At 38.6% G+C, this 25,528-nt stretch overlaps 1 protein-coding gene across 1 annotated transcript; it reads right to left on the minus strand.

Moving 5' to 3' along the window:
- Positions 1-5,447: 5,447 nt before the first annotated feature.
- On the minus strand, positions 5,448-20,750 carry fmnl1b (formin-like 1b; the record flags this gene model as incomplete). The annotated part of the gene is made up of 26 exons (XM_079447670.1): positions 5,448-6,065; positions 6,973-7,087; positions 7,163-7,270; positions 7,888-7,989; positions 8,121-8,284; positions 8,399-8,528; positions 8,659-8,739; positions 9,266-9,334; positions 9,437-9,671; positions 9,772-9,974; positions 10,876-11,000; positions 11,101-11,265; positions 11,383-11,599; positions 11,699-11,800; positions 11,989-12,138; positions 12,550-12,660; positions 13,094-13,168; positions 13,553-13,646; positions 13,727-13,803; positions 13,881-13,968; positions 15,405-15,527; positions 16,565-16,648; positions 16,738-16,811; positions 16,884-16,964; positions 17,240-17,323; positions 20,604-20,750. 26 exons carry the CDS (start codon positions 20,748-20,750, stop codon positions 5,965-5,967), a joined length of 3,105 nt encoding a protein of 1,034 aa, XP_079303796.1. The 3' UTR covers positions 5,448-5,964.
- Between the last annotated feature and the right edge of the window lie 4,778 nt (positions 20,751-25,528).

The following is a 25,528-nucleotide window of genomic DNA, read 5'->3' on the forward strand; positions in this document are numbered from 1 at the left end:
GCATTAAAAGGTGCATTACAACACATGATTAATACATTAAAACTACTTTTATAAAGCATTTCACATACAGTTAATGCTTCAAGTAATTCTCTGTATGTATGACAGATCAGGCACAGGTGATGTGCTGTATGTGATCTAGAAACTGACGTTTTTATTTGGATAATATAATGGTTTCAAGGCTTTTGAACATTCGGTCAGACATGAGAAGGAATTAGAAATTAGAAATTCACTTTGAATCGTGCGAAGTTCTGCCAAAAAATCACATGGAGAAAGAGAAATACAGCCGCAGAAATGAATAAGAGATTTAATCATCATTTCTGCATTCAATCATATACTTGACTAAAATGAACATGTCTCTTCTGTCCTGTATATCCAAATCTTATAATCTTTGCCATAAATCATTATTATTCTTCACCCTTTATGTTTGTCACTGGGTTTTACAAATATCTAACCAATAAGAAGACAACACAGACTGCAATAATTCAGAAAGTTTTTTTTTTGCATTTCCTGAAAAACTGAATTTGGACATCAGAGGATTTGAAAGCACAGTGATGACGCTAAAACATGAATAAGAACATTTATTTGTAGTATTCAAGCAAACATCATGCAAACATCGCATATTTTCTTTGTTTTTACATTTTCTGCAAATAAATTCAAACAAAATACAAAATTTTCATTTGGATTTTGGGAGAAATGTTGTCACAAGTGTTGTATCTTCATTGTTTCTGCGGCTGTATATAACTGATACGAAGTTCCATGTGTCATTTCAAGAGTGGGCTGGTTGGGGATTGTATTATATTCTGTTTGCTTGACCAATGGTGTAGTCTGGTGACACTGATGGTGGAGAAACTAACAAGAACAAGGGTGAACACTGAACAAGAAGAGGAAACAAGAAGGCCGTCTTAAGGCAGCGAGTTCCCTTAATGAATCCCAACGAAAGAGAAGAGAGAGAAGGAACATTTGGGTGGAAAGAGATAAGAACGGTTTCATGCCTCGTCTACAGGTTCCTCTCTCTCTTTCTCTCCCTCCTGCAGGGTGAAGGCTCTTAAAGGAGTAGTTCACTTCAAAATGGGTCCCTATTGACTTACGAAAGTCATTGTTATTCCTGCTATGAAAGGTCAATAGGGACCCATTTTGAAGTGAACTACTCCTTTAACTAGCCGCAAGCTTCCGAGTCTTTGTTATTTCACTGTGAAAATGAATAAGAATAAAGCACATTGGTTAATTGACAGTGACACAAGTGCGTGATAAGATGCAATATTTCACAGGAATATATACTGTATGTCATTCAGTTTGAATACAACATGAGATTCATGAGCAGCGAGCGGATGTTGACTAACATGTTCAGTGAATGATGATTTCAGTTTCTTTCTCACATGGTTTCATTACTTTAATGATGTGTGTTTGTCTGTTTGGCTTTAAACAGAATGATGTTTAGTAAGCGTGAGCCTTTTAGATGTTTTTTTAAGAAATGGAAGGAACTAGACAGAAAGCGAGATGTTGTGAGGAGTTTAATGTGTCAATCAATCATGGTGTTGTCTGGGTAGATTGTAGTCTGTGTTGTTGTCAGAGTTACCCGTCACACATACTTAGAGAATTTAATGGACAATCACCGTGAAAAACCAGAGCATGTGATTCCTGAATCCTGCCACAATTTTTAAAGTCCACATGAAGTCATTGCAATGTTAGACATCGACAACATTGACGTTTAGAAGATATAAGCATTCAAAACGTAGAGACCCTCGCTTTCTCCAAAACAGATCAAAGAATTCTGACATCATTCTGCACTTTAGCGTCTCATCAGATTCCAGGCAGTGAGGTGAACTAAAGCCTCTGTCGGCTGTTGACGCCAACCACCATTTTACATTTTGAATCAATTTCTGTAGAAAAGATCTGTCTCACAAGAAAAACATCTGACAAAGCTTTGTATCTGTTTATACGCAGTGTGCTTTGTTTGCTTAGTAATCCATGCATACAAAAACTATGTGTACATTATCCATACCACAAAAATATTGCCAAGATATACTGTACTTTTATATTCCTGTAGATTGAAATATGACATATAATATAGGTATATAGGTATTTAAAGGAATATAGATATCTATAGATTCACAGAACACTTTAATACTTGTGTTAAACCAGAGAGCCATTGGTTAAGGCCACAGGAAACAGGGACTTTTATCTTTTTTTTTGTTCTCCAAAACGTTGCATTCATTTGTTTTATACCATAAGTCTTCTGTTTTTCATACCGGGCTTGCGTACAGACAGACAGGTGTCTTGATCAGAGTCGATGAGTGCGGTCTGAACCACAACAGGAGACGGTTTCCTGGTCATCAGTCAGTGTCCAAGCGCTCAGGCTTTGTTCCCAGGCAAAGATCTGGATCATTTGGCATTCCATAGAGTCCGACGGGCCCGTCTGCTCGGGCTTAATGGGAGGTCTGTGACGTGAATCTGTTATCGGGACATTATGGCGCATGGAGCAGCGGCTCAGTAAAGATTCTGTTTAAAGGGATCATTTATTCTTAAAAGTGTTTGTTGGCCCCCGAGTGCCGAGGACGATGTGAATAGTGAGCGGACGTGTGCTTTTCTTGAGGTTTCGCTGTAGATGTTTAATGAGGTGAAGTAAATCTCTCGACCCTGAACACTGTAAGAATCTGTAAGAATCTGAATTCTTGACCCGTGGCAGACTTCTGCTAAAAATGACTTTATCAGGGAAAAACTAACCTGACTGTCAAGAGAAGAGAAAACATTCATCATGAGGTGAAAGAAAGAAATGCAGCACAACAGATGCCACTTTGTGTCTTTATAATGCGATGTGACAAGTGAAAATGCTGCAGTACAAAATCAAACTCTCACTGTGGGCGGGGCTACCGAGTGTGATGCGTGCTTTCATTGGCTCTTTAATGTTGTGACAGCATTAAAAGCTTCTACTTAAAGTCACAGTGTAAATAGCAAGAACACAGAGTCTGGATTCAACTTTTCTGTTTTCTGTTCAACTTTTATCTCAACATATGTCCTGTTTTTCTTTGTAGGCTACGACAGCGTTTTAGTGTCATATTACATAAAAAAACCTACTATTAACATTATCTTCGTAATACATAATGTCAATAATACATTTACATTAAAGTCGTTGTGTTTTGAGAAAAGTTAAAATGACGAGAATGAGACTCGTGGAAATATATTTACGTTACAACATCTCGTATTGTTTATTATTAATAAATATCAAGTTGCTTGCGCTTTATTCACGTTATTTGACTTTATCTGAAATCATACGACTTTAAGCTTGTAATCATTTTCTTTCTTTACGTGACGTCATACATGTTCAACTAACCACTGTAACTATAAAATGAAGAAACACTGCCCCTTGTGACTATTATAGGTATGACAGAATGAGCGCTACCAAAGTAAAGAAATACTGTTCCCTCGAAATCTATGCATTGCTTAATGTATTCAGGAGCATTAGTTGAAACATTCAATCCCCACAACAGCTTTCATTGGAAGTATTGATTTTATCTTTGTTTTTCTCTCTTTTATCCACCGACCGGTCTTATCTGATCCTCAGTCAACCCTCTCCTGAGCTCACGCTGAGGTTATCTACATTATAAACAATTCCATAAATATGGCCAACATAGATCTCATGTAAACTCTTACAGTAAGACAAACAGAACATTCTTCCCTTCTAAGTATTTTGGACTGGGTTGAATGAAAAATCTGAAATAATGGGAATTTAAGTCTATTTAGGATATTTGAATGAAAACATACTATACTTTGTGTGAAAACACGGACACCTCTTTATTCTAACACAAGAAGACATTGTTTGTTTATGTACAACCATCCACTTTGCCTTTCTACCTCAAATTGTCCTATAAATGTTGTTGCATGTTGACCATCAGCGTCTTGAGTTCTGCCCTCAGTGTCCCTACATGCCCCTTTTACCCGGAGATCTGATCCCATTCAAGGTGCACGTACACTGCGTGGTGAAGATGGACGTCCACAACTAAAGCACAGTGTTTCTGACAGTATAGAAGAGCTTTGACTGGTACGGTCTGAATCTCTTAGAAAAGCTGCTCGGATGGATCCGTTTATCTACACTAAACACAAGATGTCAAATGTGACCCTCAAATGGTACGACGATGCTGAAATGAGTTTTAGACCTGCGTTTGAATTGCTAATTGTGTAGAAATAATTGTCTAGACTTTCTGCAGAGTCGTAGCACAACTAAAAACAGTCATCGCACCAAACATGACTAGCAAAAATTTCAATTGGCACGAAATTCAATATCAAGGATAAACTAGATTTTTATACAAGATGAGCTTTTGTATTTTTATACGCAAAAGAAAGAGAATGTGTTAGAATAGTATGTCTAAATTCACGCGGGGTACATGCCTTATCCAAAGTCATCTCCAAACGATACTCGGGAGTCTATATGCATCAACAAATCTGTGTTCCCCATGCAGTGCAATCTGAAGTGTGAATGTACGCCACATTTCATCATACACACACACACACACACACACACACACACATACATGTGAAGCACTTTGTGTCACAGAACTGAAGGTGAAAGAGCAGCCGATACCTAACCAAACTGCTTTCTATTGATCTTTCATTCTCGTAATGAATGCCAAGGGTTTATATTGTATACAACGGCTCCACTGCCATCGTCGTGAAAGAGATTGTATGTATACCTGTATATTATTATTCAAAAAGCTGGATGCTATAGTTTGGTGGTCGTGTCCATGAGAAGCGCGGTACATACCTCATGTTTTGTTTGTGACTTGATATGGAAAATAAACCCAAACTCTCTGAGCATCATATGCTGTGTTCACATACTGATAAATGGCAAAACAACAGTGTATCTGTGTACCTGTATATAAACTGTATCATGGATTTGTTCATTTAGGGTATTTTTTGTAAACTTTTTTATTTGAACTGTCGCGAGAGTTCTGAACTGCATGCAGAGATCTTGAAGTGCGCATGCAGAATCTTCTCTCTGTACGTTATGTTGACGTGTGTAAGATAGATGGCCTTCTGTATTTAAAAAGAGAAACATTTTTTTAATAAATAGACTTCTATGTAAGTAGATCAGATGCTTTTCACTGTTGTCTCTAATCTATAACAAACCATTCAACCATTCCAAACCTCTTTGACGGCGACCAATAGATTAAACAAAAACACTTTTCATTAATGCAACGGGCAGAATGTATATATCCATCTATCTATTTACAAATTCTTGTGATCAAACAATATCCATAAAAGTGCGAATGCAATGTTGACCAATAGAAATATGTCTATATGGAAATGTTATAATGCAGAAGTTGTATTCATGTTGATAAAACCTCGTCTGGTTCTGTATGTAAAAGAGACTGTTGGTTTTGAATGTCCTTGTGGTGTTTTGTGACTATTAAAGTGAGTATCTTCTACATATGACTTCCACATTCATTGTCCTCCAGTAGAATTCATTTCAATACTTTTTATTTGTGCTAGTCGTCCAGTATAAAAATCTTTATTGTGTTAAATGTATGTAGAAAGAAGCAGTTATGGATTTGTATGAAAAAAAAACGTATACACGTATAAGCTACTGCTATACATTTACAGTAAGGAGAAAAGATGTGGTCGAAAATGATGAATTTTATCAAATGCTTCACCCCAAAACTACAAGAAACGCAAGAAAGGAATTTAAACAAACATTATTTCAAAATTGTCATATCGAAGAAGAATCATCTGGGTATAAGTTAAGTTTACATTTATTCAAAATATGTTCTTTTTAATTTGGGTTGGATTAGATATTCTTAACTGGTTCATCAAGTGTGGGAACTCCTACATGTGGAATAAATCGTATATTGATTCTTTATACAAGTTAATTTAGAGTTCATATTAAATATTGAAGTTGAAATATTTCTTGTAAACAGTTTTTTTTGGCTTTCTTGTTCATCGTGGAGTTCTTTGAGGCGTGTGTGAGTGTTACAGGGAGATATCTGAGGACACTGGAAGCTGCTGAGATGCTTTCCATTTGGCGCTTCGTCTGCCTCCGTCTGCTCGGATATACGGCTGGTTCCTCAAATCTACACACACACACGCATGCACGCACGCATGCACACATACATACACAAAGTCAGAAACTCCCGAAAGCACTTTTCAATAGTAAAGACATCATTTACAAGCAGCAAAGAACCTATTCAAAACTCAAAGGACCCTAATACCAGAGTTTAGGGCCAGAAACCTTAAGAAGCAGAACAAACAGATTTGCAGATAGAGATGATGGAGGAAAGATACCTTCAGCCACAGAAAACAGACAGTTACACAGAAGTGGCTTCGCTAAAAGCAGAATCACAGAGCAGACGAGAAGAACGTTTCCCTGAACGCGCGGCAAACGGCACCACATGCAGAGCTGAGAAGCACAAAAACAGATCCAGACCTTATAAGAGCAGAAGAAAAGCAGTTTAGCCCCCCAAAGATTCAAAGATGTACCAACAGACAAGAGGAAGTGTGACAGAGCGTTGAGAGGCAAGAAGGGAACTCTGCGTGACATTAGTAGTGTTTATATTATTAATCGTGTATTTCATTGATCTATATGATGTCAGTGTAGAATTAGGCTGCATCCCAATTTATAAACTTCACATTTTATTTTGATTATTTTGACTATGTAAGATAGTATGCCAGTACTGAGATGCCCTACAGTATGTCAGATGATGTTTGCTCTTACAGTACATGTCATCTTTAGCATCTATCTACATTTGTAGATTTTTCATTATATAAGTTTATACTTTGAAAAACTGATGTAGTAGCTCCAATCGGTTAATTTTCAATGATTACATTTGTCTACAGTTTCTTCTTTTCTGTACAAGCATGCGCACTTTTTGCATACTGTTTGTAATATATTATGATTTGACACACTAATCCTCATCTCACATGCTATTTTGGATGGGTAGCATGCAGAGGCAGCCATTTGACCTTTGACCCCAGACTTACCTGTGATGATGTCTTCGATGGCTCCATCTTTGCCCTCTCGAACGAGAGGCGACACCTGCCTGCGTTTCAGCTCCGCGATCAGATCCATCTGCGGTAACCGTGGCAACATGGGGACCTGCTCAGATGAACAGAGGGTTTCCATGAACTGATTCCGTTTGACTTCCTGTCTTTTTATTTTCTGGTTCTTTACCTTGTGAGTCACAGACATGATCATGGCAGGCTCAGAGATGTCTAAGTCTGTGCTGTCCTCATTCTCAGAGAAATGCTTCTTCCGCTGTCTGTTTTCTTGTTCGGCCAGCTACAGGAACACGGAGAGAGAGAGATAGAAAAGATTAGATCCAGAAGTTCGTATTCCGTGTCGTGGGAAGAGAAGACACATGCAGCAACCCAAAGTTTATTTTGTGAGGTTTGTGCGTCAAATCATAATAATCAATTGAACTAAACTGAACTAAAAAAATGAGTCGATGCAGATGCAGATGGCAACCCTGATTTTGCAATAAGGAACATTTTCAACAAGTTCCCTCAAAGTTATCAAAAACCTTCTTGCAGTAATGTTTAAAGAGCATTTTATCATCATTGCTAAACATTGGTATAAGAACATTTTTCTTACATTATTTGGTGAATGTGTATAAACATTTAGAAATAATGTTTTAATAACTTAATAGGAATGTTAGCAAAATGTTTATTCGCTGGGTGTAAGTTAGAGTAATGCAAGTATGTAAATTGAGACGCAGGCTCTGTATGTAACCTGCTGTGTTGGTGTCAGCAAATGTGCAAAACCTGCAAATAAACCCAATAAATAATAAACAGTGTATAAATGTCACCTAAAGGTTAACACCTAATCTCAGTATTAAGTGCATTCATTTGGTTTATTATTTCTAATATTGACTATGATGTACGCTGTCATGATATTACCTTATAGGCTTTGATGAACCTCACAAAAACAGGAAAGAACGCAGAAGGGGGCGTGGCTTTGGCATTCTCCCCAAAATATTCCACAGCTGAGTGATAGACCTCCTGCACGGGACGGACAGACATCAGTAATGCTGCTGTACCTGTGTTCACTTAAGTATATGACGTCATCACAGAGTCTTTTTATTTGAAAAGCACCATGTTCAGAAACAAACCCTTCAAGTTTAATGTTGTACCTGAGATGTTTTGCTGTCTTTAAGCACACTGTCTAGCACACTTCCGTTTTTGGACAGAAAGTCTGTGAGAACAACGCTGTCTTTGTGTTGTTGGAGGTCCTTACGCACCATCTCCATTCCCTTCTCAAGCAAGCGCACGTCTGCAATAATGCTGTCCAGGGACACTAAGAGAACCCCTCGGGTTAGTCTATATGATTGTCTTTATTCTTTAATCAGAGGATCCAATGCAATCCAATCTTGTTTAAGGGAAGGTTTAAGAATGGCTGAGATTTACTCACCGAGTGCCGCTTTGTCCAGAAAGTGTAGTTCAGTGTGAAAGTTCTGCAGCTGTGGATATTTCTCGTGTATGATGCTGACGATGAAGTGCAGCAGCGTTTGTTTTCGATCTGTGGATTTCATGTCCAAAAGCTGGAGACGGAGGTTTTTGTAAACGTAATTTAATTTAAGCATATGAGATCTGAAACTATATCAACAGCACTTATTTTACACGATATCTAACCATTTGTCCGTGATCTAATGCATTATAGAAATCAAATACCAGGTCAAGACTTTGGAGTCGAAATCCATACGCTGAGCCTCTTTTCCCGCTGTTCATGTAATTCCCAAATGCAAGAATGATCTAGAGAAAAGATGTTTTTTTGCCAGTATGTCCTTAAATGTAAGTCAAGTCACAGACTTATGGAATATATTATTATAACACTTTACATTAAAGTACCCTTAAAGCATAAAGCATTTATAAATGTGTTTATGATTAAGAAGTCGTTTACAAATACAATACAAAGCAGTTATTACTGCATGAATAAAAAGAGGGATTCTAATGAAATACCTGCCAAATAGTGAGCCATGTTTAACTCACATGTTATAAATGCTTAATAAATGCATTTATTCATCATTTATTGGACTAGAAAGCAGATTGATGTTGTTTATAATATAGTCTGTCAGACTGGACACTGTAGGGCGTTGTGTTAGTTTTCTTACCCATGCTCACTGTTTGCCAGACATTTCCTTAGAATCTCTCTTTTTATTCATTCAGTTATAACTGCTTTATAATGCATTAGTAAATGACTTATTAACCATTAATGAACACATTTATAAATGCTTCATAAGAGATACCTTCATATAAAGTGTTACCGTTATTTCTTTACCTCTAGAATCTTCTTCAGCTTGCTGGAGGTTTTGATGGACATTGATGCAGCGAGAATTGCATTTAATTGCTGTGAAATATTTGAAGAACAAAATGAAAAGTCAGTGTTGGATTTCCCAAACATGATTGTATCCATTGGGAACTGAAGGGGACGTGTACTGTACATACTCACCGGCTGTAGAAGCTGGATGCTCTCGCTGAAACTGCCCATGAATGTCATTGTGCTGATCCTCTGCGAGAGACGTGGGATTTTACTGAAAGCCACCATGAATCTGTCTTCCTCCGACAGCTCCGCCACAGGCCGTCCCTCACGCTCAAAACTCTGAATCAGCTTCAGCTCATAATCAGACGGGATGAAACGCTCCAACTGCTCCAGAAAATCTGAGTTTAACAAATCAAGATTACACCTGCGGAGAGAGAGAGAGAGAGAGAGAGAGAGAGCATGAGGTTTATATAAGCATGTTTTGAGGAGAAGAGAATTCGATTTTTGGTAGATTTTTGAAGCACGTTTCAATGGCATCACAGATCTGTGCTCCGCTCATGCCTCCTCTGCGCAGCGTGATGGCGAGATTTTTGGCCTTGTTGGGCTCCAGTAGGGAGATTTTACTCGATGCTTTGTGAGTCACTTTAATCTTCAGAGTCCCCACATCAACAGGAGCAGATTGAGCTTTGGTCTTAAACATCTCCTCAAACACATCCATGTTGAGCTCCTGCAGAGACAGCAGATGTCAAACACATGAATCACAGTGATACACACAGAGCCCAAGACCGGCACACATTTTATTCCCAAAATATCGCTGCAGTAAATCATTGGGCTGCAAATGTTAGTCTTCTAAACACATTGAAATCTTTGTCTTCTAAACTTGTTGTCCACTAGAGGGCGCTCAAACACAACGATTTAAATCCCAATATGTGTTTTGTCTAAGCACATATTACAGAGTAACTCATTTAAAACTAATAAATCAAAGGACTGACACTATATATACAAATGGAAGTTCACCCAGGCCAAGAGTTTCACATCAAAAGTTTGGACACAAATAGTTACTCATGATCTTATCATACTTTAATGTTTGTAACGAGTCAGGTATTGTTGATTTTAGTTTAATTGTTGATTTATTAATATATTTAATTCGCTTTTTATTTCTTTTCTTTTTAGTTTAATTTGAGGAGCAATTTTGTGCTTTTATCACTTTATTGTTTATTTTATGAATTGCTAGGATTTCATATGGTTTCATGGGACGCATGTTTGGTTATAATATAACAATTATTTATATTTCATTTATATGTAATTAGTTTAATAGTATATTGTATAATAATTGTATTAAATTAAGTGAAAACCACTTAACGGTTATTGATTCTATGCAGAAGTTGTTGCTGCTGAAACTGCCTACACACCTTCGTTTTTATTTTAGTTTTAGTTTTTGCAGGGAATCATTTTCATTTCTAATTATCGTTATATAATATGAGATTATATGAAGAAAAAATATGTTGGTTACTACTTTAGGTTGCTTCTACAGGTTATGCCCCGCCCACTTATACCCCAGTTTCATGTTACTAACCATCAACACACACACACACACACACACACACACGCACACACACAGATCTCACCCTAAGAACACTTTCATCATCCAGTTCAGTGAAGACGGTCCCAGCCACCTGTTCTGCCATTAAAACCTGCCAGTTTAGCAGAGGCATACGATACTTGGTCTGGATCGGTTTCTTGTCTTTAACACCTACACACACACGTACGCACACACACACAGGAAAAAATATGCAGCCAATAAATGTACAGCAATTTGAACCTTTTTAATTGTGCATTTTCTGTGCTCTCACCTGTCACTATTGTACCTGTCCTTACAGGTAAAGGGGGTGGGGCTAAACTCATAGGGGGAGGAGGGACATTGAAGACCGGAGGTGGAGGGGCTAGGGGCGGAGCTTGATCCTGAGGCTGTGATTCTTTCACAGGTAAGGTCTTTGAATTTTCTGTAGTAGTCTTATCTACAAATGAAAAGAGAGCAGACTACTGTACTTCATATTGTTCAAGGAAAGAAAAATAGGATTATTTTATTTTTCTAATGAGTCTATATGACAATATATACATATTTATGGTCTTACCATCAGTGTTAGTGGCAGCTATGATTTGGACATCCAGAGATCCAGACTCTGATCTTTCCATGCGAATCAGACCTTTGTCCACCAGAACATGAGCTATCTTCTCCAGCTCGGTCAAAGCTTTGGCTGAACTCTGTCTGTCCTTCTCAATGTCTCTCTCTCTTTCTTTCTCTCTCTGCTGCAGGTGGGAGACCTGAGAACACGCCCCCTTCAGACTTTCCTAAACACACACACACACACACACACACACACACAGGTTAGAAAACACACATTCGGTATAAGCAAGCATGTACAATATGTGAATTCAAATCAGCATTACCTTCAGAAGTTCCACCTCTTTGGCTTTCTGTACGAGTTGTTTCTCATGTTCAGATGTCTTCTTCTCTGCTTCATTCTCACACTGCTGCATTCTGAAGATTAACTGTCATGAACACACACAGTTCTGCTCGATCAGTAGTTTGCATTTACTCTTTCACTGTGTCCAAACCAGGTGGAAGGTTTTCTGTTTGGACTTTATTCTCACAGACACAAAAAAACTATACACATCGTACATCGGTGATACACTTGTAGATTGAGGATATAGTGTATGTGTATTTGGGATGTGTTTACCTGTGTGTTTTCTTCTTGTAGATCTTCCAGATGTTCCATTATTGTGTTTTTTGCCTCTGCGTCCTCTAACATTGTTCCGACATCAAACATGTTGTCGAGATACGCCTGAATCTGTAGCTGCAGTCTCTCGCTTTCAGTTGCATTTAACCTCTACACACACGCACACGCAAACACAAACAGAAATGTAATGTATACATGTGCATGGTTGTTGTTCATCTGTTTTATCCCTCTGATTTAAGAGATCAATTATGGTTAGTGTTAAGAGTGGGGAGAGGTTTTCTACAGAAGTGGTTCTCAAACTGTTTCGTGGTAAGAACCCTTTGTGTAGAGTGCAGTGCTCTGCGGCCCCCCATATAAAGACTGTATCAGTTACACAATGCTGGAATATCAATTCTTTGGGTTGGTGGTGTTATTTTTCTGATGTTTGGTTGCATTTAGGGTTTATGTGGCCCCCCTGGATCCATCTTGGGGCCTCCCAAGTTTGAGAATGATTGTTCTGCAGAAAGGTTTTTCTGGGGTTAAGTAAGTTCACTTCAGTCTGTACATTCATTTACTGCTCACCTCCAGATAACAGTCTAGTCCCAGTTGTGTAAACTCATGCTGTAAATACACCCTAAAGTTCATGTTGTCTACAGAGTGCACGATAATGTTGATAAACTGCATACACGCCACCTAGTGTAGAAATAAAGAAAAACGAATTATTGCTCACATAGTTCAGGCAACAATAAAATATCTGTCATGATTGACTCACCCTATTGTCATTTTAAACCTTTATGACTTTCTTTCTTCCCCAGAACACACACAAATTAAGATATTTTGAAGAACGTTGGTAACCGAACAGCGCCGGCACCCGTTGACAGCATTTGTACAAAATATCTTCTTTTGTGTTCTGGGGAAGAAAGAAAGTCATACTGGCTCAAAATGACAAGAGAGTAAATGATCACAGAATTTGAGTGAGCTATCCCTTTAATTCACCAAGTTTTGCTTGATTTAAGATGATTTGATATTGTTTTGGGCATTTTAGTTCAGGTCAAAATTAATCTGAATGAATGTGCATCTTAATCCAAAAGATGGGAGAACACGTGAGAGGTTTATAAATTCTCACCATGAAATCAATGTTGCTGTCTTCGGTTCTAAAATATTCCATTAGTTTTTCAAATCGGTTCTTCTCTCCACACACCTGCAGATATAGACAAATGTATATGACCCAGACATTTTAAACCTGTAGTATTATGTCATTTTTATGATGTGGTAAATCCATTAATTTGGATACAAGAAATGCATGTTGGGAACCCTCCGAGATGTCAGAGATATCTGTCTTAATCTGGACTCGCACAAATACACAAAACACGAAATACTTTGTGTATGTGTGTGAAACGAAACAATACAAAACGGACAGGAAGATTTGTCACAGAGAGAGATTCAGACAGAGATGGTAACAGAATGTGACAGGTTGGACAGGAAGGAGTTTTCTCTTTATTACAGTACTACAGTACGTCACTTTAAAGCCAGAAGGTCGGTCAGAAGAGTAAGTGAGAGATATCAAGAGAAGAATAGTTCTTACCACTTTGAAATGATTAAAGGCAGCAATAATCATTTCGTGACCTCCTCTGACCAGACACACCGCCGCCAGCAGCTCCAGAACCAAAGCTTTGGTCCTAACACACACAAACACACTCGTACAGTTTGTAAAAACAGCAATGCAGTCGAATGGAAAACACAGGAACACACCTCTCACCTGCCACTCTTGTTGTTCAGACTGAGGGTGAGTTCATTGACACAGCTGGGATGAGCCATCACCTCATTAAACCCCAACTAATACAGACACATGGAAAGGTTTATTAGACGAGAGACCAGACCAGACCAGATGAGACCAGACTAGTGTAGAGCACCTGGTAATTCATGATGGCACGCAGGCACATGATACACAGATGAAGGTTATTCTTCTGGCTGAGCAGTCGAGAGTAACGCAGAGCTTTTCTACACAAGAAAGATCAACACAAATATATCATTCATGTTGTATTTAGTCTTCATTCAAAGAAACCTGTTCCTTCATCGTTGAATTGTACCCCAGTTTTATACTACTAATGCACAATTGAATATAGAATATGAAGAGTTTGGCTCCAAAATGAGGTGACTCGATTCATGTTTTATTGTGTTAGTTAGCTGTGTTTCTTGAGTTATTATGGCTAAAATCAAAAGGTGTGTTTGTTTGGCTTTTGGTATGAGACAGAGCCGTTGAATATAAGAGTTAAGACACTCACATGGACCTCCACAGGACGAATGGAATGGAGAAGTAACTCGCGTCATGGAGCATCCCATAGTTTTGGATAGTATCATTTCAGTGTCTCCCAAACACATTTGCCATACAGTTGGTGCCTTTTATTACATTTTAACGAGTTGGCAATTGAAATATGCTTTACATAGGGTTTATTTTTAATAAGCACAACGTCTCTTTCCAACTATATCCAGACGACTCCCAAATCTTTATCCCCTAAAGTGTGGTAGTACACATCGCCATTAAGCCCATTTTGGTTTGTTTGGCTAGCCACTCATTTCTTATGTCTTAACGAGAGCAAAACTGAATTCATCTTGTTTGGACCCAATGATCCACATGTACCTCCTGTGTTAGAAACCTGGGTGTTTGGCTTGACAAGAACCTGAATTTTGATAAGCAGATACGTTCTGTTGTCCATCTCAGGCTTCTCTCCAGAGTAAAGCCATTCTTGTCTTTAAAGATGTTTGTTACATCGAGGCTTGACTATTGTACTTCACTTTTGCTTGGCACCAATGCACTTATCTGAACTTTTGCAGTCTTATACTGTTGCGATCACCTAGATCTTCAAACTCTGACCTGCTGGATGTCCTGAGGACTAGGCTAATAACACAAGGCGACCGTGCTTTCTCTGTTGACGGCCCATCACTCTGGAATAACCTTTCCCCCATATTAGAACCGCCCCAACCCTGCCTGTCTTTAAATCTACCTTAAAGACCTTCTTATTTCTTTGGCTTTCGATGTCCCTTGACAACTGTCTTTGATTTCAATTTTTAGGAGCGCCAGACATCTTACAGTTTTATGTTCTATTGTGCCTATTTATTACATGCCTTTTTATTGTCTTATAGCATGTTGTAATGCACTTTGGTCAACTTTGGTTGTAAATAAAGGTGTATTGTATGTTATATTCATATTACTCCCAAGATAATGCTGCTCTAAATGTAGTCAACAGTTATCAGTGTACACGATGCGCTAATATTAAGATAGATGTATGCAAACACAGTTGCTGTTATCTGTCCCGCTGAAATCCATTTATATAGGTTGAATGCACAGATTTGTTTGGAACTACTGAGGGCTCCGTGAGAGATGGAGTGTCGTAACTCTCATATTTAATGACTTTGGTATGAGATGAATGACTGACCTTGAGGCGAAGGGCCGTCCTGGCCGCGGTGAATTGTGGGTAGGGGAGTTTGTTGCACTCACGGTCAGATCTTCCACAGATTTCTCATCAAAACTTCCATTATCAGAGCCGTCCATGTAAAATCTGTAAAAATGCAGTTTGAGTCATTTGATGTGGTTTGGTGGCAGTTATTGGATGAACAATGAGCTTTTTCTTTAAGAGGTCAGTAATGTCATAGATTTATTATTGTGTTTAACTCCGGCAGTCGTCAGTGTTTTTGTTTGGCAGAGGCAGCAGGTGTTGAAATATCAAACTGGAGACTGTATTCTGTCTCCTGTCGCACTAAGCAACACAACACGATGATATTTTAAACTCTTTATGTAGCCGAATCGGTGCTGCTTTGTATTTGCTGCCTCCAGTTTAACCTTTGTTTTGCCTCCAGCTCATGCCGTGATGTAAGCATGATGTCTGTGTAAAAGCGGACCCCAGAGATGTAGTTTGACCATCTGCGTTTGAATTCGCTCACTCGTTCACTATTCCCTATATACCAAATGCTAAATAGTCCACTATATGGGGAAGAAGTGAATGAAAAAGAGTGAAAGATTTCAGACACTTATGTAATCTAATCATAACGCATATATTACACCTGTACGGCTTTATCGATTGTTTTGTAAAAGGGTAAAGTTCATTTTCACATTATTCGTCACGTTTTTGTATTCGTTTTTAATAAAGAGAACGAAACAACTGTTTGCCACGTTTATTCTATTACAAAATATTTTCAAAAAAAGGACCTCGCTCTATAACATCCGTTTTAAGGTGTTTATTCTCAAAATGCAGAAAATAACTGTTGACTAGAACAAACACTAAACGTGCATGGATGGCATTAATGGTCAATCTCCTCCAGCTGACTCTAATCAGACAGTTGATCTCACTGTATCATGGGAAATATGAGTGAGCCACATCGGATGTACACTCAAAATCAGAATGCATTGTGGGTAAAACTAGTAAAGAAATTTAGGGAATGAGTTGTTCACTCAGAATTTGGACAACACCACAAAATGGCAAACACTCGATTAAGTGCACTATATCAGAGATGTTTATAGCACGTCCCTTTCCCAGACACCTTGTCATATCAAGAAGTCACGTTCCTCAGTTGTGTCTGGTACTCTGTGTGTACATACGTGACAGCACGTTGAGCAAAAGAGAGGTAATCCACAAGCACGTCTAAGCCCTTATTTTCTTCATTTAAAAATTCCTGAGCCCATCTAAAGAGACAAGAGAAAGATAATAAAATACTGGAACACACTTAAATCTATGACATGCATGTGTATTACGGTCATGTGATGGTTCTTACCCGATGTGATTGGTGCGCAGCGAGATCTCTAACTCTCTCAGGACCTGCGTGGACTCCTGCACTTGCCTCTTGAACTGTCAATTCAAAGATCATCTTTCAACACACGTCATATACCAACACAAGCTCACAGACGTACAGATTCATACCTTCCTGCCTCCACCCTGGTCTAATACGGCCTTTAGTTTCTGGATGTAAGCAGAAGGAGGATTCTTGACCTGGAACCGTTCCTGGGAAGAGATCATGTGTGAATGTGTGTGTTCAAACAGACTTGATGTGCTCCTACCGTTGATATGATGTCATCACAGATCACAGTTATTTTAATGTGCTTTTATTAAATTGGACTGAATGTGGCGAAACTTCAAGTTAACTTAATACCGTCCATAACACTTATTTTAAAAGATTTTTATTTTCAAATCTGGTTTTACAGTATGTGTTCTCTATCATTGAGAGCATGTTCAGTTGTGTTTGTGTGTGAGGTGTTTTGTTTTTGCTTATATCTTACCTGGTCACAAACTAATTCCCATTTTTTCTCATTGTCATATTGACAGAGCAGTTTGACTTTATCAGGTGGAAGATTCATAGAATTCTGCAATAACAGAAAGAGATGAACATCATTCACTAACATTCATGTTTCAAAACCATTAGCTGTGTAATAAACATGACAATGTACAGAGAGCCGGTTGTTATGTTCAGTGTGATCAGGACGCTAAGCGAAGGGTTTTGTGTCTCACTGAAGGGGATTATTAACAGACGGCTGCTTGTACATTATCCCGCTTATTACACGACTACTGGCCACATGAGATAGAACTGGACATGAAATATGAATTAGAAATATTTTATTAGCTCATTTATACTGAACGCAGAACTTCTGTGAGGAAAAGACGTTTAGTTTCAAACGACATTCAAATGTCACAAACAAGCAATTTGGTTTAAAGATTTGTAAATATGTCATATATGTTATTAAAAGACATATCTATATTGATTTTGTCAAAAAAACTGTCTAAATGATTTTCTCCATCCAGGTTACCGTGTGTTATCTGGGAATAACAAACCAGCAAACATCTATCAGAATCAAGCATTCCAACCAGCCTTGAAATGATAAATGTTCCTTGATGATTCCTTGCAGCACTCAAGTCATCCTTTTTTATCTGGTCACAATAAACCATAAATATAATTTGTAAAGACAATGAGATTTCAATCTGACTTGGTTTACCACTAACAAGTGACACAGTCAGCACACGGCCCCAGAAGATTCAGCGGTAACGTCCGGTGAGCAGTGCACATATCACATGTGTAATAAACTATGCTGACTCTATCAATGGCCTTTTTGAACCGGCGGATGAGTGCTGTGTGTCCTCATGTTGCTATGACAACCCCCTTAATAATGTATGATCAGCATGAGTGTTTGCCATTGTGCTGACATACACACACACTGTTACGGCCATGAAATAATGACATCATCACTGACTCAGAGTAGCATCAGATGATTCTAAACACATATATACATTGTGCCTGCAGGCGATGGTTAATAGAAATATTGTGTAAATTGTTTTCTGGTTGCCGGTGAGCATGACTGGATCAATGCGCACACACGCACGCACGCACGCTCGCACACACACACACGCACGCACGCACGCATGCACGCACGCACACACACACACACACTACCAAGTGAACTTGAAACTGAGAACACACAGACACTGGTGGCCATAACTCACAAAAAGTATAAAACACACAGGCTGTTGTCCTGCAGTTAACAGGGTGTTCTGAGGGGTCAAAAGTCAACTCCATCTTTTGCCTCATTGTTCCGTAAATCTATGAAGTTTTTCATCTGTTTATTACGCAGGTAAGATAATTCAGCTTTCATATCCCCGACTGTAAGTTTAAAAACTATTATTTTGCTTCAAAAGATGTGTGGAACGCTCAGTAGCCTAATTGTTCTTAGTCTTTACTGTAATATCAGCAGTCACAAGTGACTTTGATTCATATCTTAATGATTTAAGTCCAGACTGTTTGGTACCAGCAGTACGGTGGTTTACTGATGGAGATGGATGTTGCAGGTTTGGCCGCGTGCAAACTATCAATAACTGACCGAGCCATTGGTATATTGAGAGACCTGTAGGCCTTGCAGACAATTCTCCATTTCACCAGATTCCACGCTGCAGTTATCACCAAGAAGTCACCATTGTTTTCATGTAGAAACGTTGTCTCTAAACCCACTATTAATGACTAAACCCAATGACTTTGAGTATTTATTGGTTTCACTACACGAGAACACATCCTCTGTGCCGTAACATTTTCCCTTGGTCTCTTGGGTTAATTGTGTCAAATACACCATCAATGCTTCTTGCATTATTTGCTTGTGATTTACATTACACACCAACACAAACACTGTGTCACAAACTGTTGTAGGTACGGTAGACCTTGTTCAATGTTCTGTCAATCAGATCAATGAAATAGTCATTTGTATTTAGTACTTGTGTGCAGCTCACGTGAAATGATTGAAGTGTGTGGAGTGCTCATCGGGTTTACAAACATATTGACTGAATGAATGAACACAGAATGCATTACAGTCGACTACACCGAGCCAGACCTGTTCACCATATAGACCGGTTTGCATGAACATGTTTGCATTTTTAGTGTCCCTTTTAAAGGTCCAGTGTGTCATTTTGTGGAGGAAATACAATATAATATAGACAACTGTGTGTTCAGAGGTGTATAAAGACCTCACATAATGAAGCGTTATGTTTTGTTATCTCAGAATGAGTTATTTCTATCTACACACATCGCAGGTCCTCTTACATGGAACGTTGTTTCTACGGTAATCCTACAGGGACAAACCGCTCCACAGAACGTGTTGCATTAAATACATTATGTCCTTCAGTAAAGAAGTGAAAACTTGACAATATCTTAGTTCTGTGTCAGCCACCGTAGTGCTTTGTAAGAGAGGTGTGGAGTGAGATGGTCACAATTCACAACCTCAACGCTATACCACTAAATATCATACACTGAACCTTTAAATAAAGTTATTTACATGTCGGCCGGAGGCTTTGAGAATGCCAGACTCTCAAGTTTGATGTTCAGTAATCCTGATTTCATCAGGAGCCACAAAGACTCTCACTAACATACATTCATTCGATGAAGAGAGTAGATAAAGCACATAAACATGCACCTCATGACGTGTTAAAAGCCAAGTGAGACAGCGATCTTTCTGCGACATAACGCTCATACTGGAGGAGATTTAACAGATGTCTGAACACACACACACGCACGCACACACGCACACGCACACACACGCACACACGCACACAAGCACACACCACACACACGCACACACGCACACACACACGCACGCACACACGCACGCACGCACGCACACACCACACACACACACACACACACACACTCAATTCAAGTGCAGAACATCACATTTAGTGTTAGGTCATTTCCATTGGGCGTTTAGGACGGCTGAGTTTCCATTTTTCTTCATCTGAAGAAGTTGAAGTGATTATAATTTTTCATGCAAAGATGCAAGTCAGGTTGTCATGAGGTCAAATGTGTTACTGCCACTTATTTCAGCCAACATCCATTAATGGAAATACACAGACTTCTTAAACTCTTAAAGGGATAGGGGAGAGGAAAATGAAACGACCTCATGTTGTTTAATGCCTGTATGTGGAACACAAAAGAAGATGCTTTGAGAAATGTCTCAGAGGTTTTGTGTTCATACAGTGGTAGTCAATAAACGCAGTGTTGTTTGGTTATCAGCGTTCTTCAAAATATCTTCTTTTTTGGGTGAACTATCCCTAACCCTAACTATCCAATGTGTGAAGTGTGTGTATGAGAATATTTCGTTTTTCACTTACCAGCACAATGTTGAATCTGTCCTCTAATTCCTCCTCGGGTGGGATGGGGAGTTTAGTGGCCTGTGCTTGTTTCGTCCCGTACGCTCTAAGCGGCCGTTTAACATCCCGTGCCGGGGACATCTCCAGACTCCCCGCTGCGTTCCCCATGACCGTATTCCAGAGTTACTCACGCAGGTCAATATATATATATAGTCCAGAACATCAAAATCTTGTTCAATGAACCTCTACGACTGGACCCAACACATCTTGCCCGAAAACTTCAATGAGGGGTTTTGTTTCGTCTGCGTGTAACAGTCTTGAGGTTCAATGGTGGGTCGGTGTGGGCACACAGTGAGATAGAATCCAACTCAAATCATTGAGAAATCTGCTCGTGTGGAGGTGCTTGTGAAGATATTCAATGTGATAAGTGACCATCTAGTTATGATGAAGTTTCTGAGATCAAGCCACAAATCCCTAAAGAGTCTTCTGCTGCTGTCCAGTCTGACAGAATAAATAACAAACAGGTCTTTTATAAGTGAATGAAAAATGTGAGATTAGTCAAGAAAAAGACTGAAATGAATATGATGCAAGCAGAGCTCCTGAAGAGCAGAAAACAGTAAAAACAGCACACTAGATGTTCGGCACACGGACACTTCTTACTCTCATATGTCTGGTTTTATCCGTGTGGTCAGCAGCTGGCCTTCTCAGACTGGTCTCCATACGCCATTCAGGACTCTGCGGCATCACTGTGCTTCATCCTGAGTGATTCAGGTTAAGTGACTTACGGGAGGCTTCTGGGTCCTAGTGCTGTATCTGTATTCTTTCATTTCTCTCTCTGTGTTATATGAACACTTGTTCCTTACTCAAATATCCACCTACAACCGGACTCTCGTGTTACCTGTCGGTTGCTATGAACACATTGCATTATTCTCCATTTCGGCTCGGCCACAGAAAAAAACTTTTCATTGTGTGTTTAGTCAAATGAGTGATGCAAATTGTGGGCAAAAAAGATTATACATGATAAATGTCAGACTGGATCATCAGGTGCTCATCATTCGGTGATGCCAGTAGTCTTACTAGACAGCCCTTTATATTTGTTCTAATCATTCTGTAGCTCATTTGCTAGACAAATGGTAACCCATAGTAACCAGAAGAAATGTAACAGCGTCATCACAAGGATCCACTGAATGAAGTTAGTTTACTCCGCATCTGAGGATTCCTTGTATACACCACTGTTCTAAAGTTGGGATATTTAAAGATCATTGAAAGATAAATTAAATGACCGAGACAAGGTTTTATGCAAATAATCTAAAACGGCTCAAAATATGGAAGATTTTTATTTTATTGTTGTTTGAAAAATGATTTTTTTGTTCATTTTACAATGAAATGTTTATCTTGGTGACAGGCCTACTTTCAAGGTCACTTCATTGTATTGTTCAATTCAATGGTATTTACATAGCGCTTTTCACAATTTGCATTGTTCCAAAGCAGCTTTACAGGGGAAAATAAGAAAAACACAAAAAAGGTAAAACACAGTACATGAATAGTTTAACTTGTTATATAAACACCTAGTAAATAATATCTAATGTCAGCATCTCCCGGTGGTTTATTTTGCATATTTGCATTAAGTGAATGTTTGGCTGTAAAGATGTGTCTTTAATCTAGATTTAAATTGGGCGAGTGTGTCTGATCCTGGAATAATATCAGGAAGGTTATTCCAGAGTTTAGGTGCTACGTATGAGAAAGCTCGACCCCCTTTGGTGGATTTAGTTATTCTAGGTATTATCAAAAGTCCTGAGTTTTGAGATCTTAGAGAGCGTGATGGGTTGTAGTGTGATAGAAGCTCTGTTAGGTAGGTAGGGGCTAAACCCTTTAAGGCTTTATAAGTGATTAAAAGAACTTTAAAGTCAATACGATACTTAATGTGTAGCCAGTGAAGGGTTGATAACATTGGGGTTATGTGATGGTATTTTCTGGATCTGGTTAGAACTCTGGCAGCTGCGTTCTGAACTAACTGTAGTTTGTTTATTGATGATGAAGGACAAACACTAAGTAGCACATTACAGTAGTCAAGTCTTGAGGTCATAAATGCATGAATAAGCTTCTCCGCGTCAGCAACACACAGAATATTTCATCATTTGGCAACATTTCTTAGGTGGAAAAAGGCTGTTTTTGTGACATTTGCGATGTGATTTCGAAATGACAGGTTGCTGTCTAATATAACGTCTAGATCTTTTACAGCATTTGTTGGAGTAACAGTACATCATTCAATTTACAGTTTATAATCAGAAATATTCGGTTTACGTGTCTTTGGTCCGATAAGTAATATTTCTGTGTTATTAGAATTTAAAAGAAGGAAATTACAGGTCATCCAATGTTTTATATCTTCAATGCACTCTGCTGATTTGGATAGCTGGGAGGAATCATCTGGTCTTGATGAGATATATAGCTGTGTATCATCTGCATAGCAATGGAAGATAATTCCATGTTTTTTAATAATGTTTTCGAGGGACAGCATGTATATGGAGAACAGCACTGGTCCCAGAACCGATCCCTGAGGTAGTCCATACTTCCGTTAGATTTGATGATTCCCCATTTAAATGGACGTTTTAAAAAATTGATGTCTGTCTGACAAGTAAGATCTGAACCATTGTAGTGCCTGTCCCTCAATACCGGAATAATTTTGTAAGCGATCTAGAAGTATGTTATGGTCTACGGTATCGAACGCAGCACTCAGGTCAAGCAGGACCAGGAGTGAGATGTTACCTTTATCTGATGCTATAAGCAGGTCTTTGTAATTTTATCAAGCGCAGTTTCAGTACTATGATGCGTCTAAAGCTGGACTGAAATCTTTCGTGTATGCATTAATTTGTAAGAAAGAGCACAAATGAGTGGACATTACTTTTTCTAGTATTTTAGACAGGTATGGGAGATTTGAAATCGGTCTATAGTTTCCAAGTTCATTGGGGTCTAAGTTTGGTTTCTTGATTAGAGGCTTAATGAAGGCCATCTTAAAGGGTCCTGGGACATGGCCTAGATTCATTGACGAGTTGATAATGTTATAAATGAGCTTAATTGCAACGGGTAGTAACTCTTTTAATAATTTAGTTGGTATGGGGTCTAATAAGCAAGTTGTAGGTTTAGATGTTTCTATAAGTTTAATTAAATCTTCCTGTTTTATAGGTAAAAAACGCTGTAGCCTTTCTTTTGGAGCGATGGTTGGTAGGCTACTAATTCATAGGACAGACTTGGAGGCTGAGTTTTTACTATTTTGTCGAGAATGCTTTCTATTTTCTCTGGAAAAATATCATGAATTCATTGCTACCGAGGTGCAGTGGAATAGCCAGGTCAGGTGGAGTCTGTTTATTTGTTAATTTAGCAACTGTTCTAAATAAGAACCTTGGATTGTTTTTGTTGGTTTCTATGAGGTTACGGAGGTGCTCAGCCTTTGCTGTTTTTAGTGCCTTTTTATAACAATTTGCACTCTCTTTCCACGGCATTTTAAAGACCTCTAATTGCGATTTTATCCCTTTGCGCTCTTTTAAGGGCGCGAGTGGTGCTATTGTACCATGGTGCAATATTTTTCTCATTAATCTTTTTTGACTTCATGGGTGCGACAGCTTCTAATGTATTAGAGAAAATAGTGCCCAATTTGCAGACCAAAACGTGATTGGCTGAAGTTAGAACGTGCCCTATTGGTCAACGAAAGCGGAAGTTACCCGATTGTTTTGCGTAGATAGTGGGCGGAGTCCACCTATTTGTGGATTGTGCACATGTCTCGACATTAGTATTGTTTCAAAATCCACAAATGCACAGAAAGCGATCCACAAATGCGTGCACTGATCCACAAATTCGTGCTGTGATTCACAAATGCACAGAAAGCGATCCACAAATGTGCAGAAAGCGATCTTCAAATAAATACCATTAAAATACATTTGTAAATAACTTTTATTTGCAAATCTCATTGTATTTATTTGTGCATTGCATTTATTTTTGTGGAACGTCTAACATATATTTATGGTTCGCTTTTTGTGCATATGTGGATTTAAAAAATGTTTGTGAAACTCTCTATGTTTATTTGCGAATCGTGGTTTATTTATTCAGAATAATGAAACAAATCTGACCCCATATATTTGTGATGTGAGCCATCAACATGAGGATTGCATTAATAACTGAATGCAATGTTTAAATATGATAGGTGATGTTAAAAATTAAAATGAAAGAATGATTAACAATAAGAATAAAAAAATTAAAAAAAATGCAGTAATTTCATCAACTTACCAGTGAGTTTGCTCGGGAAACAATGAAACAAATGAGCTTAAGTGCAATGTTTGAAACTATAGAGGCCACCATAACACGAGTTACTTCACCTCTCCATTCTTTCATTCGTGGTCGCAACTCTCTCTTTCAACGGCTCTGGCTGCACATTCGAGTTTTCTTTTCTCCAGGGAGGGAGTGCAATCCACTATATAAGTAAAGTCTTTGTTTTTTGCAACTCCAAGATAAAATCTTCCCAGCAAAGGTAAATCGTAAGAACTTTACAGTTTCAAGAAATCAATCTCTTGCAAGAAAAAGTGATTTTTCCTGCCGTTAGGGGGCGGTGTTGCTCAGCCGCATGACGTCATCAATTGCAGCTCCTTCTCTCACCTCTGAGCTCTCAAGTGCACATGTTAGTTTTGAAGCTGCAGTGACAGATTTGAGAGGTTGTAGATGCCTCATCTTAATTTTAGGAAAACGTGTAAATGTGTGATGTGCATTTGTATCTGCCAATGAATTTTGTAAATGCCAGTTTGCACATTTTCTACTATTTTTCTGCAACTTCAAATTCAGAAAACAGATTTGTGAGTTTTGTCCACAAGAGCAAATCTCAACATTCAACTTCAAGTTTTCACACTGGGGCTGTGAGTGTTTAGTGTACATATAAAAACTTTACATGTTCACAAATT

This window comes from Barbatula barbatula, assembly GCF_947034865.1.
Source record: "Barbatula barbatula genome assembly, chromosome: 23".
NCBI lineage: Eukaryota > Metazoa > Chordata > Actinopteri > Cypriniformes > Nemacheilidae > Barbatula > Barbatula barbatula.